Source organism: Carassius gibelio, chromosome B17 (genome assembly GCF_023724105.1).
Source record: "Carassius gibelio isolate Cgi1373 ecotype wild population from Czech Republic chromosome B17, carGib1.2-hapl.c, whole genome shotgun sequence".
NCBI lineage: Eukaryota > Metazoa > Chordata > Actinopteri > Cypriniformes > Cyprinidae > Carassius > Carassius gibelio.
Genome location: NC_068412.1, coordinates 20077930 through 20092317, shown reverse-complemented (window position 1 = coordinate 20092317; position 14388 = coordinate 20077930). Strand labels below are relative to the sequence as shown.

The window sequence follows — 14388 nt, the reverse complement described above, 5'->3', positions numbered from 1 at the left end:
CCTTCTTTGTCGCATCTTCCTCTTTATCATACGCCAAATGTTTTCTATGAGTGAAAGATCTGGACTGCAGGCTGGCCATTTCAGTACGCAGATCCATCTTCTACGCAGCCATGATGTTGTAATTGATGCAGTATGTGGTCTGGCATTGTCATGTTGGAAAATGCAAGGTCTTCCATGAAAGAGACGACGTCTGGATGGGAGAATATGTTGTTCTAGAATTTGGATATACATTTCAGCATCGATGGTGCCTTTCCAGATGTGTAAGCTGCCCATGCCACACGTACTCATGCAACCCCATACCATCAGAGATGTAGGCTTCTGAACTGAGTGCTGAAAACAACTTTGGTTGTCCTTGTCCTCTTTAGTCCGAATGACATGGCGTCCCAGTTTTAGATATTTTAGCTGTAGTTTCTGGAAGTAACAATGATTAGTTTCATTGTTTTCTGGAAGTATTCCAGAAAATGTTTTCTGGAAGTATTCCTGAGCCCATTCCTGAGCCGATTTCCATTACAGTAGCATCCTGTATGTGATGCATGGCACGAAGATCATTGGGGGAATTGGTGATCCTCTGCCCATCTTGACTTCTGAGAGACACTGCCACTCTGAGAGGCTCTTTTTATGCCCAATCATGTTGCCAATTGACCTAATAAGTTGCAAATTGGTCCTCCAGCTGTTCCTTATATGTACATTTAACTTTTCATCTCTTATTTTAACCTGTCCCAACTTTTTTGGAATGTGTAGCTCTCAAGAAATCCAAAATGAGCCAATATTTGGCATGACATTTCAAAATGTCTTATTTTCAACATTTGATATATAATGTATATTCTATTTATGAGATTTGTTAATTATTCCATTCCTTTTTTACTCACTATTTGTACAGTGTCCCAACCTTTTTGGAATCGGGTTTGTAGTTAAGATATTTACAAATGTTACAAAATATTTATATTTCAAATATAAGTTATTTTCTATGTTTTATTCATTAAGTATGCTAAATAAATGTATCAATGTTTTCACAAGAATATTAAGGAGCACCAACCTCAACTTTTGAATTACAGTGAATATATAATCAAAATATACTAATCTTTTGGTTACCAATGTGTTTGCATACTTAATGTTAAACAACCTAAACACAAAAACATATTCTTACCCAGAATGCACAGGACTGCAGACAGTGTTATGTGAGTGGTCCACTGTATCAGGGGTCCAACTGTACCGCCGCATACACTCGCTGTTGTAATCACGAGTCACTGCGAGATGCTGTAAACACATCAATATATAAAACACACACATATATACATATATATGGCTTCAAACAGGAAACTCGACAATGAAAATAAAAAGCAGGAAAAACAATGAGTTAAAGACAACAAAATAAGCACTGCAGATGGAGGTGGAAATTGTATTTCTAAACAGACTATAACATACAAATACAGATGAGCAAATAAATGATAAAAGAAACTAGTTTTTGGATTTTTGTATAATGAAAAGATGGAGAGAGATGATCTAACACAATCACAACCTGTACCTTATTCTGATGGTCCACCATGTAGGAAATATCTTTAAATACACCCTGAAGCCAGGCAAAGAGAGAGAAAATAGGTATAATGTGAAGTGTTTCTATCATGTTGTTCAAAACATAGTGACCTGTTTACCTGATCAAACCTTAACTCAACACTTGAATGAAGCCCAAAAAGCACTTTAATATGCAGTACTGCACTTTCTCTCTTTCTATGTTCCCATAAACAAGGAACACGGTTATATACTTCACTCTAGACGCAATACTGACCTCATAACAGTTATTTTTAGTTCAGATGAATGGCTTTCATGCTTGATACACATGCTAAATGAAAACAATTAAAAATTGAATCGGATAAAATCGGTGGACTAGTAACTACATCTTTGTTTTCTTTAAGAATTTAACAATTTCAGGAGTCTAGCCTGAATACTGGAAAGAGCAACAGAACTCTGAACAGGAAAACACAAAATGGAAAAGCCTGGCAGAGTCCAAGTCTTACTCTCCATCATTCTCTCTCTCTTCGTCCTTTTTCCCAGTGTCCATCCAACTGTTTGAGGACAAATCGAGGTTAAGCATTTTCGATTTTTAAAAGTGCCTTTAAATAAACTCAGACCGAAAGTCTCAAGTCTAAGAGTTTATTTAAAAGCACATTTGGAAATGAGAATGTGACAAAGGACAGAACAGAAGAGTTTGTTTGTGACTGCGTGGAAGGGGACCAGACTTTCATAAACCCCATGGGAAGCAAAACAAATATTCCAAGACATTTTACTCTGCTGTGGAAAGTCCTGACTGGACTTTGTGCAACTGTAGGAAGAATGCCAGACAATGAATATTATCTATCTATCTATCTATCTATCTATCTATCTATCTATCTATCTATCTATCTATCTATCTATCTATCTATCTATCTATATATTTCCAGTGCTGATCAGTCAGTTGTGAAGCAGAAAAAGTATGATATTTCATATAACGGTAAAGTGGCGCACACACAAAACACATAATATCTGTGAAAAAAATACAATTTCAGTATGAAATTCAATTCACATATCGCCTTTCTCAATGCATACCATTTCAAAGCAGCATTACAGGAAATGCATGTTTTTATATTACAATCAGAGGTGACTGTCAATGTAATCCTCATATGGCAGAAATGAATACTACTGAAAAAATTAAGTATATTTATAATAAATTATAAACAGTTGAGTAAAGTGTTGTTGTTAAGTAAAACTGCTAAAATAAGTTATTTGAAATATGGAAAAATATAGAAATACAAGAAGAAATCGTAACTAAACTTAAATAAAACAACTACGTTGAAAACAAGACGGAATACTTAAAATTATAGAAACATTTAAAACAAATATATAGAAATATTAAAAAACGTATAAAATAAAAGCACAACAAAAACTAAAAATGTATTAAAAAAATAAAATAAAAGCCAATTCAAAATATTTATAAATATAATTTATTTTCATGCATTCTGGGATTGCCATCATTAATAAGGATAAGCCACCTTAAAATTAAAACTATAAAAGCAGCATAATTTGTCTTGGTTTCTAAACAGGTTTTAAACCTATAATGCCTTACAATGCTGCCTATGAAGGAAACTAACTAGGGTTTGTAACAACACGGTAGTGTTTGTGCTTTCAGGAAGTATGATGCAGAGTAAACACAGCCGCTTTTCCACCTTTACTGCGAACTGTTCTAAGAATCGTAAGGAATGGTTACAGTTATATTTCCACTTGACCTTGGTTCAGCATGGCAAGATTACAAACAGTTCTCAACCCAAAATCCTCAGTATGGTTGGCTAACAGTGCTGAACTGAATTGGTAGAATGAGGGCAGAGATGTCACCACTCGGGATTGGTCACTTGTTTGTTGTCTGGCTGCAAGTTCCTCTCTTAAGCTGGCAAAGCGCGCTATTTGAGCGAAGTAAACAGAAATATCTGATCATTCTCCATAAGGCAGCTCCTATTTACATCTCAAACCATCTGTAAACACTTGTGTTACCAAGGCAACGACTGATGCATTTGTATTACAAGCTTTGTTATCAGCTCCACAGTGGAAAATGAAACCATATCTGTACCATATGGGCCTGCCAAAACAGTAAAGTACAAAAACGGTTTGGCCCGATGGTGGAAAAGCGGCTACAGTGTTGAATGAAAACAAGACAGTGAAAACCACAGAGTGGGTGTTCTTACCGTGTCTTTGGTGGGCGCCAGCATCTCTTCAATCATCATGCTGTCCCGAGCGAAGGAGCTTCTGTTCAGAGTGTTGGACCTGTCTGAGCTGAAGGAGCGCAGACTGGAGTGTGTAAGAGGTTCACACATGTGCACACGCACAAGCAGACACACACAAACACAAAGCGAAAGACGCACAAAAAGGGACGAACAAACATAAACACAAAAACACAAAGATTACAACATGCAACATCCAGGGAGAACAAAATCAAACCCTTCAGAGAAGAGGAGAGAAGAGAGAAGGGGATATCTGATGGACGGAGAGGAGGAAGTACAAAGAAAATGGAAGAGATGTTGTATGGGCAACATTACTATAAAAATAACATTTAAATGATTTAATCATACAATGGTAAAACTTTATTTTACAGACCAATTTTTACTATTAAAAACTTGACTATTAGCATATCTATAACTAGCATATTAGCTGTTTATTAGTACTTATACAGACAATATGAATGCCTAATTAATGCTTTATTGGAGTCTGTAAGATTGTTTTAGTGTTTTTGAAAGAACTTTCTTACTCACCAAGGCAGCATTAATTTTAACAAAAGTACAACAAAACAATAATATTGTGAAATTTAAATTACCTGCTTTCTGTTTTAATATTTTAATTTAATTTATTATTTTGTAATTTACTAGTAGTATATTTTTTATTTTTTAATATTACTGACCCGAAACTATAGAAATTTGAACTATAGTGAACATCTAAACGAACAGAAGTTTTACTTTTTTGTAAACTAGTGCTAGTTACATTTAACTCCATTTTTTGTTATCTCTATTTCATTTTCTAAGTAGTTCTAAATGTGTTTTAATGGATTGATTTGTGGTGGTTAACTCTTTGAAAAGTAATAGCAAACGCACAATCATACAATTTGATATATCATTTATGACATTATCACAAACAGTTTCAGGTTTTGCTATTTGCCAAGGTTTAACACTTACTGTGACTGGTTTTGAAAAACCCCTAATCCACGAGGAACAGTAATAGCAAGCACCACTAATTAACTGACACTTTAAATAAGTATTTTTACGACTGTGTGAGTGTGTGAACCCTTCTGCAGTGCTCTTAGAAACGCCTGGATCTCTGCAGGACAGCAGTCTTGGGTTGGTTGCACGGTGTGTGTATGAGAGATTGAAAATTCTGCAGCAATCAGCAGGATTTAAAGGTACAGTACTGAAGGCGCCCACAGCAGAACTGCACACGAGAGTGTGTTTATGAAAGAAAGTGTCGGTTTGTGAGCTAGTTTTTGGACAAATGAGTTTACAACTCTCTTTACATTTCTTCCTCTCATCTTCTTGCACTTCAGCTTCATTCGTCCTGATCTGCATTGTTTTTATGGTTCTGTAGCATTAGCAGCCGACTCACCCTTCACTGCAGTACACATTCTTCTTATTTCCCTCCTCTGCATTAACTTATCTCTTTTTCCTCATTCTACTTATATGTGATGCACTTCGCTCTAGTGATCTCACTATGAACAGAGCCAGCAAGGCTGTATCATGGCTCTGTGTGTGTGCATTTGCTTGCATGTGAAACTGCAAACAACAAATTAAGAGGAATATTTGTTCTCTTACAGGCTAAGCTATATTCTAATCATATGCTTGAAGCTTTTGTCCCTGGATGTTACATAGAGCACCACACAACTGAAACAACAGCAAAACACAACATATATGAACACAATCCATGCCACACTAAACAAAAACTGACAAAGCAACCAAAAACATACTAGTTAGCACATTAATCATTAACATTTAAGACACCAATAACATCTAAAACCACAATATTTCACAACACACAACTTCTGCCCACTTTTCCTGTTGTTTAAAAAACTCCTCACATCTTTTGTATTTATAAGCTGCCTTCAAGAAGGTTCGATGACCTTTGTGTGATCGATAAGAAGCGTGTTCAGCTTCGGAGCCAAATAGAACAAATAAAATGTCAACGCAACAGAAGTGCAGAGACCAAAACTCCAGTTGAGATGCATGGATTTGTTCTATCTGGCCGAGGAGCTCAGGCCTCAGTGTATGAAAGGGATGAGACTCCACAGAAACGCACTGCGCCAGATGACAGAGTGGAGCGAGGGATGATGGGAGTTGTAGTACATATGGAAAGGGGCAGAGACAGAAACGACAGCTACGGAGAGAGAAGGCGAAAGGCACAGAGAGGGAAAGGCAGAGAGGAAGACATCACTCTTACCTTATCCTGGGGCTAGAGAGAGTGAGAGAAGCCAAGAAAGAGAAGAGAGAGTAAAATGTACTGGACGTGGCAGAAGCAGTGAGAGTTGAGCATGGCACTGAGGCTCTGCCACAGCATGTGTTGTGCTCCTAGACAGGACTGGGTATGAGTTTGGTAAAAACAAATCGACATTAGAAGTCCTATGTAAGAGCAAACAATGCCAGGCTGATGTTATCAAAACAAAGAGGCAGAAAATATGAGGCTCTGTACGGTAGAATATCATCCATGAGATCATCTAAATTTCTACAGAAACAATTCAAATAGCAAAAATATTTCTCTATGAAAAATTTAAACTTATTTTCAGACATGAAGCAGTGTGTCTTACCTTGGGTAAGCAGCTGGGATACTGAGAATTTTGCAAATGACGTAATTATACCAATAATCTACACAGTTAATTTGACTCACATTTGACTATTTAATTTCTCTTGTGCAAGCAAACCGCAGTGTCAATATCCAAATGCAGCAAACCATAAAGCTAATTCTTCTCTTTGAGCTACACTAGAGTTCTGAAATGATAAGAGAATGAAGGTCTGCATCCATCAGATCACACCTTCACACAAACAGAGTCACGCACTTTCCAGACTTTGTCACTCAGCATTCCCTTCCCAGTGATGATGTAATTGTTGTAAGTCATTTATTCCCTGTCCTCGAACGCCATAACCATTGGCACATAAAAGCTAGCCAATCAGACCTCATTGTCCTGTACAACAAGAGCAAATCAGGCTCCATTGTGCCACATAATGAAGCCTGATCAGATTTGATTAGTGCTGTCAAACAATTAATTGCGATTAATCGCATCCAAAATAAAAGTTTTTGTTTACATAATATGTGTGTGTATACTGTGTATATTTAATATGTATATATAAATAAAAACACATGCATGTAAATAAATATTTAAGAAAAATATATTATTTTTCTATATTACATATATTTATATATATATTATAACTATATTTGTATTGTAAAATATCAAACTATAAATGTATATACATGTAAATATTTTCTAAATATATACTGTGTGTGTATATTTATATACAAATACATAATAAATATACACAGTATATGTACATATATTATGTAAACAAAAACTTTTATTTTGGATGCAATTAATTGTTTCACAGCATTAGATTTGACATATGACATATTTGGATGATAGTACTTAAAAGGACATCATGTTCGGTATGAATGTAAAGATCCATTTGATTATGATATATTAACAATACATTAAGCCTGTAATTGACCATCCAAGGTATTTACACTTGGTCATTTGGATTTTTTAAATCAGATATCTATGTAAATACTAGTGCTGTCAGACGATTAATCACATCCAAAATAAAAGTTTTTGTTAACCATAACTGATTATTTGTATACTTCCGAAACCTAAGCCCTCCTTGATACTGAAAGAGCTTTTTGTTTATCACTTTTTATTGTCTTTCCCCCCCTTATTACTTTATATTTGCTTGTAGGATTTGAAGCTATATTTACGTTTAATTCTTAACAAGAATTAATTATTACATAATTATTTTAAAAAGTAGGCTGCTTATATAATTTAATAAAAATGCACAAAATAAATTTTATATAATTGTGATGCAGCGTGATATCGAACTAAATCGAATTGTTGATAATCACATAATAATCATAATCGCATTGAATTGTGAGACCAGTACCGATTCACACCCCTAATGTGTATGTTAATGTGTGTTTGTGTGTGTGTTTATAAATACATAATAGATATACATACAGTTTATTGTGTAAACGGAAACTTTTATTATGGATATGCGATTAATCGCTTGACAGCACTAATAAATACCAAACCAACTTAGGAGATGCAACAACGCAGTTTGTCCAATAGGGCTGGGCTTTACGATGATCTGTATTGTGATGACAGTATAAAGGGTCTATCGTTAGAGGTTTTGCTATATTGTTGATTTTGCAGTATGTAAATACAAATCTACATTTCACAGTACTACTATTAGTTATTGATGTATAAATTAACATGTATGAATGAGAAAATGCAGAACAGGATGTGCATGATGAGTTATTAAGCACAATAAGGTGTCATGAACTCAATTTGGTCATAACGACCACTATGAGCGTCTGTTGGGCTCGCGGCAACCACATGTGACGAACCCGGGCTGGACTCCGCTTCATCCATGGTGAAAGCCGATCTGGCAAACCACAGCGCAAAGTTGATGTATTTCCTCAGCAATGTATTTCCTCAGTGATAAATTTACAGTCATAAAACTTTTTACAAAGTCTATATCTACAATAATATTATAAATTTTTCATGTTGTGCACTGTATTAAAATCTCAGTTTCAACATCAACTTAGTACTGTTTTGTTACTTTAAAACATTTCAATGTTCTTGTAGTTGTGCAACTGTAGAACATAAGTTTTGGCTTAAGTGGCATAGTTGCATGATTTAACCTCTTTAAATATTAAACACTGCAAAATATTAATGTCTGCACTAAAAGTACAACAGGTGCTTTTCTGTTATTATTTGCATAACAATTTCTCATAGTTTCATCACTCAACTAAAACCACATGTTGTGTGGTCATGCACACGTTAACTTGAATGACACTTGGTGAGTTGAATTTGTGAACTAAAATCCCAGTATTTATTTCCAGTAAACAAGAGGATATGAAGACCGACAGCACTGAATACACAATGAATCTGACCGCGATTTAATTATCCCTCATTCCTCATCTGTTTTCTACCATCCTTCTCTTTTGAAGCATTTGTATTTATGCAGACTAAAAGCCAATACACATTACACAAAGACAGTAATAACACTTTAAGAGAAGACCAGCTGAACACCACAACCTAAACCTATCCAAATGATCATCCATCTAACACCTCCAAAAAGCGATCCGCTTGCTCCATAATAACTTGCAACTCCATTTATATTTGCTACTCATAGAGAACCAGCATAAGGTACAAACAGCATCACAAACAAGCAAGCATCATAAAATGTAAATTACCTGGCAGAGCGGCCTCCAATACTGAAACCCATGTACCCCTCCTGGGGCAGGGAGTCATCCCCCAACTCCCTCAGGTCCTGTGGTCGAAGATACTTCTCAGTCTCGCCGGTCATTGCATCTTCACCTGCAGGGATGAGACAGGCTGAAGGTGAGCTCACTTGAAGGTGAACTGATAAGGTGACCTATCGGCAGCTGCAGCAATTATTTCCCCCCACGTTGCTCTAATTAAATAAAACCCAAAGCGACTTACAGTACACTTAAGGCCAAGACAGTGCTGCTAGAGCAATTAGAGGTTAAGTCCCAAACACACAATGGTAATAATTTGTAGCTCATCTCTTGTGGGGTGAACCAACCGGACCACACAGTCTTTTTGTGTCACGCACCATCCAGATCACAGCTTCTAGATTATTAATCAATGTCACGTTCACGTAACACCTGGGTGTTTTTATGTCCCACCGTTAATAACAGAAACGTTCTGCTGCATCAGACACCACTGCATCTCTCACCGCATATATATATATATATATATATATATATATATATATATATATATATATATATATATATATATACTTAATTAATTTGATAAATTAAGTTGATTAATAATTCATTTCATAAATTAGGTTTTCAAATAACACTTTCACAAATATGGCTCCCTGTATCTGATTTTATTGTCAAATTATAACAAACAAACAGTTAAAAGCCACCCAAGATGGACTGCTAATCTGTTGACTAGTTAAATGCGACCCTGGATCACAAAACCAGTCATAAGTAGCACAGGACATGTTCCATGAAGATATTTTGTAAATTTCCTCGTGTAAATATATCAAAACTTAATTTTTGATTAGTAATATGCATTACTAAGAACTTGGATAACCTTAAATGTGATTTTCTCAAAAATTTTATTATTATTATTTATTTTTTTTGCATGTTCCAGATAATTCAAATAGTTGTATCTCATTCAAATATTTTCCTACCCTAACAAACCATACATCAATGGAAATCGTATTTATTCAGCTATTCAGGTGATGTAGCCTATAGACTTTATCTCAATATCAAAAAATTGGTTTTGTGGTCCAGGGTCAAAAATGTTTTTTGGGGCACTTTTTAAGATGTGACTACTTGTTTAAACTAGCAAAACAGTTCAGTTGTTTTCTCCAGCTATTTCAGTTGTACCTAAACGGTTTTACGATAAAGCACTTCTAGAAAGCAACGTTAGCTATCCACCTAGCCGTTATCGTAGACATATAATGCCGTCTAGGTAGACAGCTCCATAGGCTTCGAAGATTAAGAACTCGCCTATGTTGCATAAAATGACGTCTAGGTATTCAGCTGTGACGGTTTTGAGACACAGCCAACATCTTTTTCCTATCTCTCATAAACGCGACTTTTGCTGATCCTCTCTCTCCGTGCTGCAGCCCCTCCCCTCCCGCTACTGAACTCCTCCGTTTCCCAAACCGGCTCGCTAATACACTCCGGTACCAAATTAACGACTTGACAACGAATATTCATGCCAAAGACTAATAGATCACCCTGTCAAAAACAGAAGACACTGTATTTGACGCCATTCTGAGTTTCAAAAGTGTAGCCTACATTTAAATAATAAATCCGATCAGCGTCCAGCCGGTGAGCGCCGTATGCAGCAGAGCCCCAAAACACCGCAGTATTCTGACAAAGCCACAGTCCTATCAACACTCACATAAAAGCACTGCCATATCCCACTCCGACACAAATATGTCCGTTATTAGCGTGTTCCTCCGATTATTTGTTCAGCTCGCAGGTGAAGCCTAGCTGTATCCTTCGAGAAAAAGACTGATGAAGATGACTCGGGGTGCTCATGTGAGAGTCGGTCGTCCCGAGCAGACCAGAACTCTCGTATCACTGGATAAGCGAGATTCACATCCGTTCATTCGCCAGGTAAAAGTTAAATCACAAAGCACCCTGGGTCAAGTGAAGGAGGATCTACCAAAGCTGCACTCTCATATGTCAGGGGAGCTCTGCTCTCTTTCCAATCCAACCTCGCGCGCGCGCAGAAACAGAGCAGCACCAGTGTGTGTGTGTGTGTGTGTGCTGCTAAAGATTTTGCAGGTCTAGCAGCAAGTGTAAGGTGGTAATAAGACGCCAAGTACTGTCAACATACAGTAGTTCTCTCAAGAGAATGAAGGGAGTCACTGCAAGCACTTTTCCAATATAGCCTGCGTGTTCTGGTTTGGCTGTATTTTAGAGGGTCAAAATACAAATCACAAATACAAAGAAACCTGTTGATAACTGACCCGTGTGAATCACTTTCTTCTATGTTTGAAATACTCTTACAGTATCTGAATCATGTTATGCTTTACATTATATCTAATCTATTCATCTAATGGATTTATATCTAATAAATGTTGTCTTTTATCAGCTAATGTCAAGGTCTCCTCAGACACTGACACTCAGAGTCACTACAGAACATCCACAAAACTCATTACAAAGTATAAAGAACTTTACATAACTGTAAAGAAGCTGTGTGGAATTTGCTGAGCTAGGCACTGTGCTCTTGCACGTTTGTAGGATGTATCAGGCTTTGATATTTAGCACATGAAATATCACCATTAAGATATTAAACTGACTACATTGTGATAAAATGCTAAAATAATGAAAACAGATCAATAAAAAGGATTAAATACAGGGTTCCCACAGCCCCAAAATTTTAAGTGTAATTTCCAGACCTGGAATAATTACGAAAAAACTATTTTAATACATCATTGAAAAAAAAAAACTAAATAAAATAAAGGTAAAATAAATCAATTGTAAAATTTCTATGGTCAATATAAATGTTATATTTATGACAATAAAATTATATAAGGACTTTTAAAACAACAAAAGCTAATAAATTAACAATTATTTCCCTAAAATTACATAAAAATATTTATATATATATATATATATATATATATATATATATATATATATAACAAATTCTAAATAAAAGATTCATATAAAATATTAATCAAAATTATTTTTAAAAGTATTATACATAATACTAAAATAACACTGTTTATAAAATCTAAGAAAACTGTACATTTAAAAAATCTAATTTAATTTAATTAAAATCTAGACATGCAAAACGTTTCTGCAAGGAAGGACTACATTTAGGGTATAGCATATATAATTAGCGCAATATGAAAACAAATGTTAGTAGACTTCACCATAATATGACAACTAACAAGTGTATGAGTTACAAAATCAGATCGGGGATCAAAGGTGCAGTGTTCATTGCTTCTGACCGACATTAGACCTACAGTACATGCACAGCTTAATGGGATTACACAGATAACTTCCAGGATAACCTATGGATTTATTATAGGCGTCTGCTGTTAATACACACACACACATGCACTAATGCACACTTTACCTCTCAGCACTGCTAAGACAGCAGTTTCAACACTAGTCTTCAGCATTTTACTGTTTAGTCATATTCCAAGACTATCTCTCTATCGCTCTCCATTTTGCATGTCTCTTTCGCTCTCAGGTAGAGGGGTGACACCTGTGGGCCAAGTCAGTGTCACCTGTGCCATTATGAGTGTATCTGCTGACACACGGTAATCGTATACCCTCATCCCTCCAAGTAACCATAGAGAGGAATGCAATGAGGGACATCAAGCTCATGAATATTTTAATGTTGCACCAGGAGACAAGAGAGAGATTTTGGCATCATAGTCAACACGTGGAGTGTTTTCTTCTCCTCCTGACACCAGCTTCACTCTATCCCTGGCAACTGTATGAGTCACATACAAGCTTTTGTGGGCATCTGTTAATGTGTTTCTATGTGTGAGCATTTGTAAATATGTTTTTATAAATATGAACAAAAAAAACTGTGTGTGAGAGTCAAGTTGGCTTAGACAGGAAATCACAGCAATCACACTCTGGCTGTGTGCATACAGACAAAACACACACAGCGCAATGCAAAGCCAGGCGAGAGGAATGCATCTAAACTGAGCAAGTGTGTGCATGAAGCGAGGGATGATTTTAGAGGGGAGGAAGAAAACAGAACTGCAGAAGCGTGTACCTTCTTCCCCATCAGCCAGAGCTTCATGATCTTTCACAGCTGTCAAACATACAGTACACAGCAATAGGTTAAATGTACATGCTCTCTCTCTCCCTCTCTCTCTCTCTCTCTCTCTCTCTCTCACTCTCTCTCTCACACACACACATACAGAATAATGAAGGCAGATAGTGTTAGCCCCTTGATCATGGTGCAAGCTAGTGGACAGCTGTCAAAATATCTATTAGAATATAAAAAATAAATAATATTTTAACAACTGCCTCACTGACTCTGGTCACAGCAGAGTAAAAAGTTCTTTTCATCAGTATAAACCAAAATAGTTCACCAAGAAAGAGTGAAACTCTGTGTGTGTGTTTAGATCAGCAGCTAGTCAGTTTTACCTTCATCATCAGACATGTCGAGGAACTCATTCATGGTCTCCGGGACATTGATCTTGTGTTTCTCAGTTACAGGCTGGTCAAAAATGGAAAATATGCAAAATATTAGAGATACTCCTAATTCCATGAAAATAAATAGCAAACAATTGATAATTATATTCATAATATGACATAATACCACTTGTTTTTAAAGTCAATAACATAATACAGTTGTAAAAATTCTGGCTTAATATCGATAAGCTGATAATTACTATTATGTTAGTGCTGAATGTTAAATTATATTATAATATTATTAAAAGTATATTATAACATTAATATAAAAGGTTATACTATTTTATTCAAATAAATAAAAAATAAAATCAATCATTTTAGATGCTCAGTAATTTAGAAAGTTTTATAGAATAGAAAAAAAACTGAATGACTAAATGAAAATGAATAAATATTCAAAAAAGCTTGAAACATAGTATATTCAAAAATGAAAATTTTAAATGAAGTTATGAAATAATGTAAGAATTAAATTCTTTGCTCAGAAGTGATTAGCATGATGTGGCTATGAATGCAAATAGCAAAAAATACAAATTGCATGGTATTACTTTATATGGTAATTGTGGACATTGAGGGTAGAGGATATTGATGGAACTAAGTCCGGATGCAGATGGTGGCGCAGTTTGAATATGTTACCGTGGCAGTGAGGTTTTCATCTGTAACTCCTCTCAGCATGTCCACTACAGAGATGTACCCCAGTCGTCGAGCGATGGAGAGAGCTGTGTTACCATTCTGCCACACACAAACACAAAACAAAGACTTACTATCTGTATATGAGCCATTTTATATGAAGCATTTTTAAATGTAGGTATGATAAGCATAAGAGAGTGAGATTTGTGTTTATATTAAAGGTACACTACTGTAAATGCCTTTACTGTGACTTTTAATTAATTTAATGCATCCTAGTTTAAGAAAAGTATTAATTCTTAAAAAAAAAGAAGCATACTCACCCCAAAC

At 35.7% G+C, this 14388-nt stretch overlaps 1 protein-coding gene across 7 annotated transcripts in view; it reads right to left on the bottom strand.

The window, feature by feature from the left end:
- Positions 1-14388, bottom strand: part of ank3a (ankyrin 3a) — an 80087-nt gene that overhangs the window by 31435 nt on the left and 34264 nt on the right. For 4 of the 7 annotated variants that reach the window (XM_052580241.1, XM_052580242.1, XM_052580243.1 and 1 more), the window contains exons 22-28: positions 14068-14163; positions 13390-13462; positions 13013-13051; positions 8968-9091; positions 3714-3816; positions 1526-1570; positions 1148-1257 (exon numbers count right to left, since the gene is read on the bottom strand). In XM_052580241.1, coding sequence (XP_052436201.1) covers positions 1148-1257; positions 1526-1570; positions 3714-3816; positions 8968-9091; positions 13013-13051; positions 13390-13462; positions 14068-14163 — 590 coding nt within the window. The remainder of the gene's footprint in view (positions 1-1147; positions 1258-1525; positions 1571-3713; positions 3817-8967; positions 9092-13012; positions 13052-13389; positions 13463-14067; positions 14164-14388) is intronic. The other 3 variants (XM_052580246.1, XM_052580247.1, XM_052580245.1) reach the window with 3 other exon arrangements.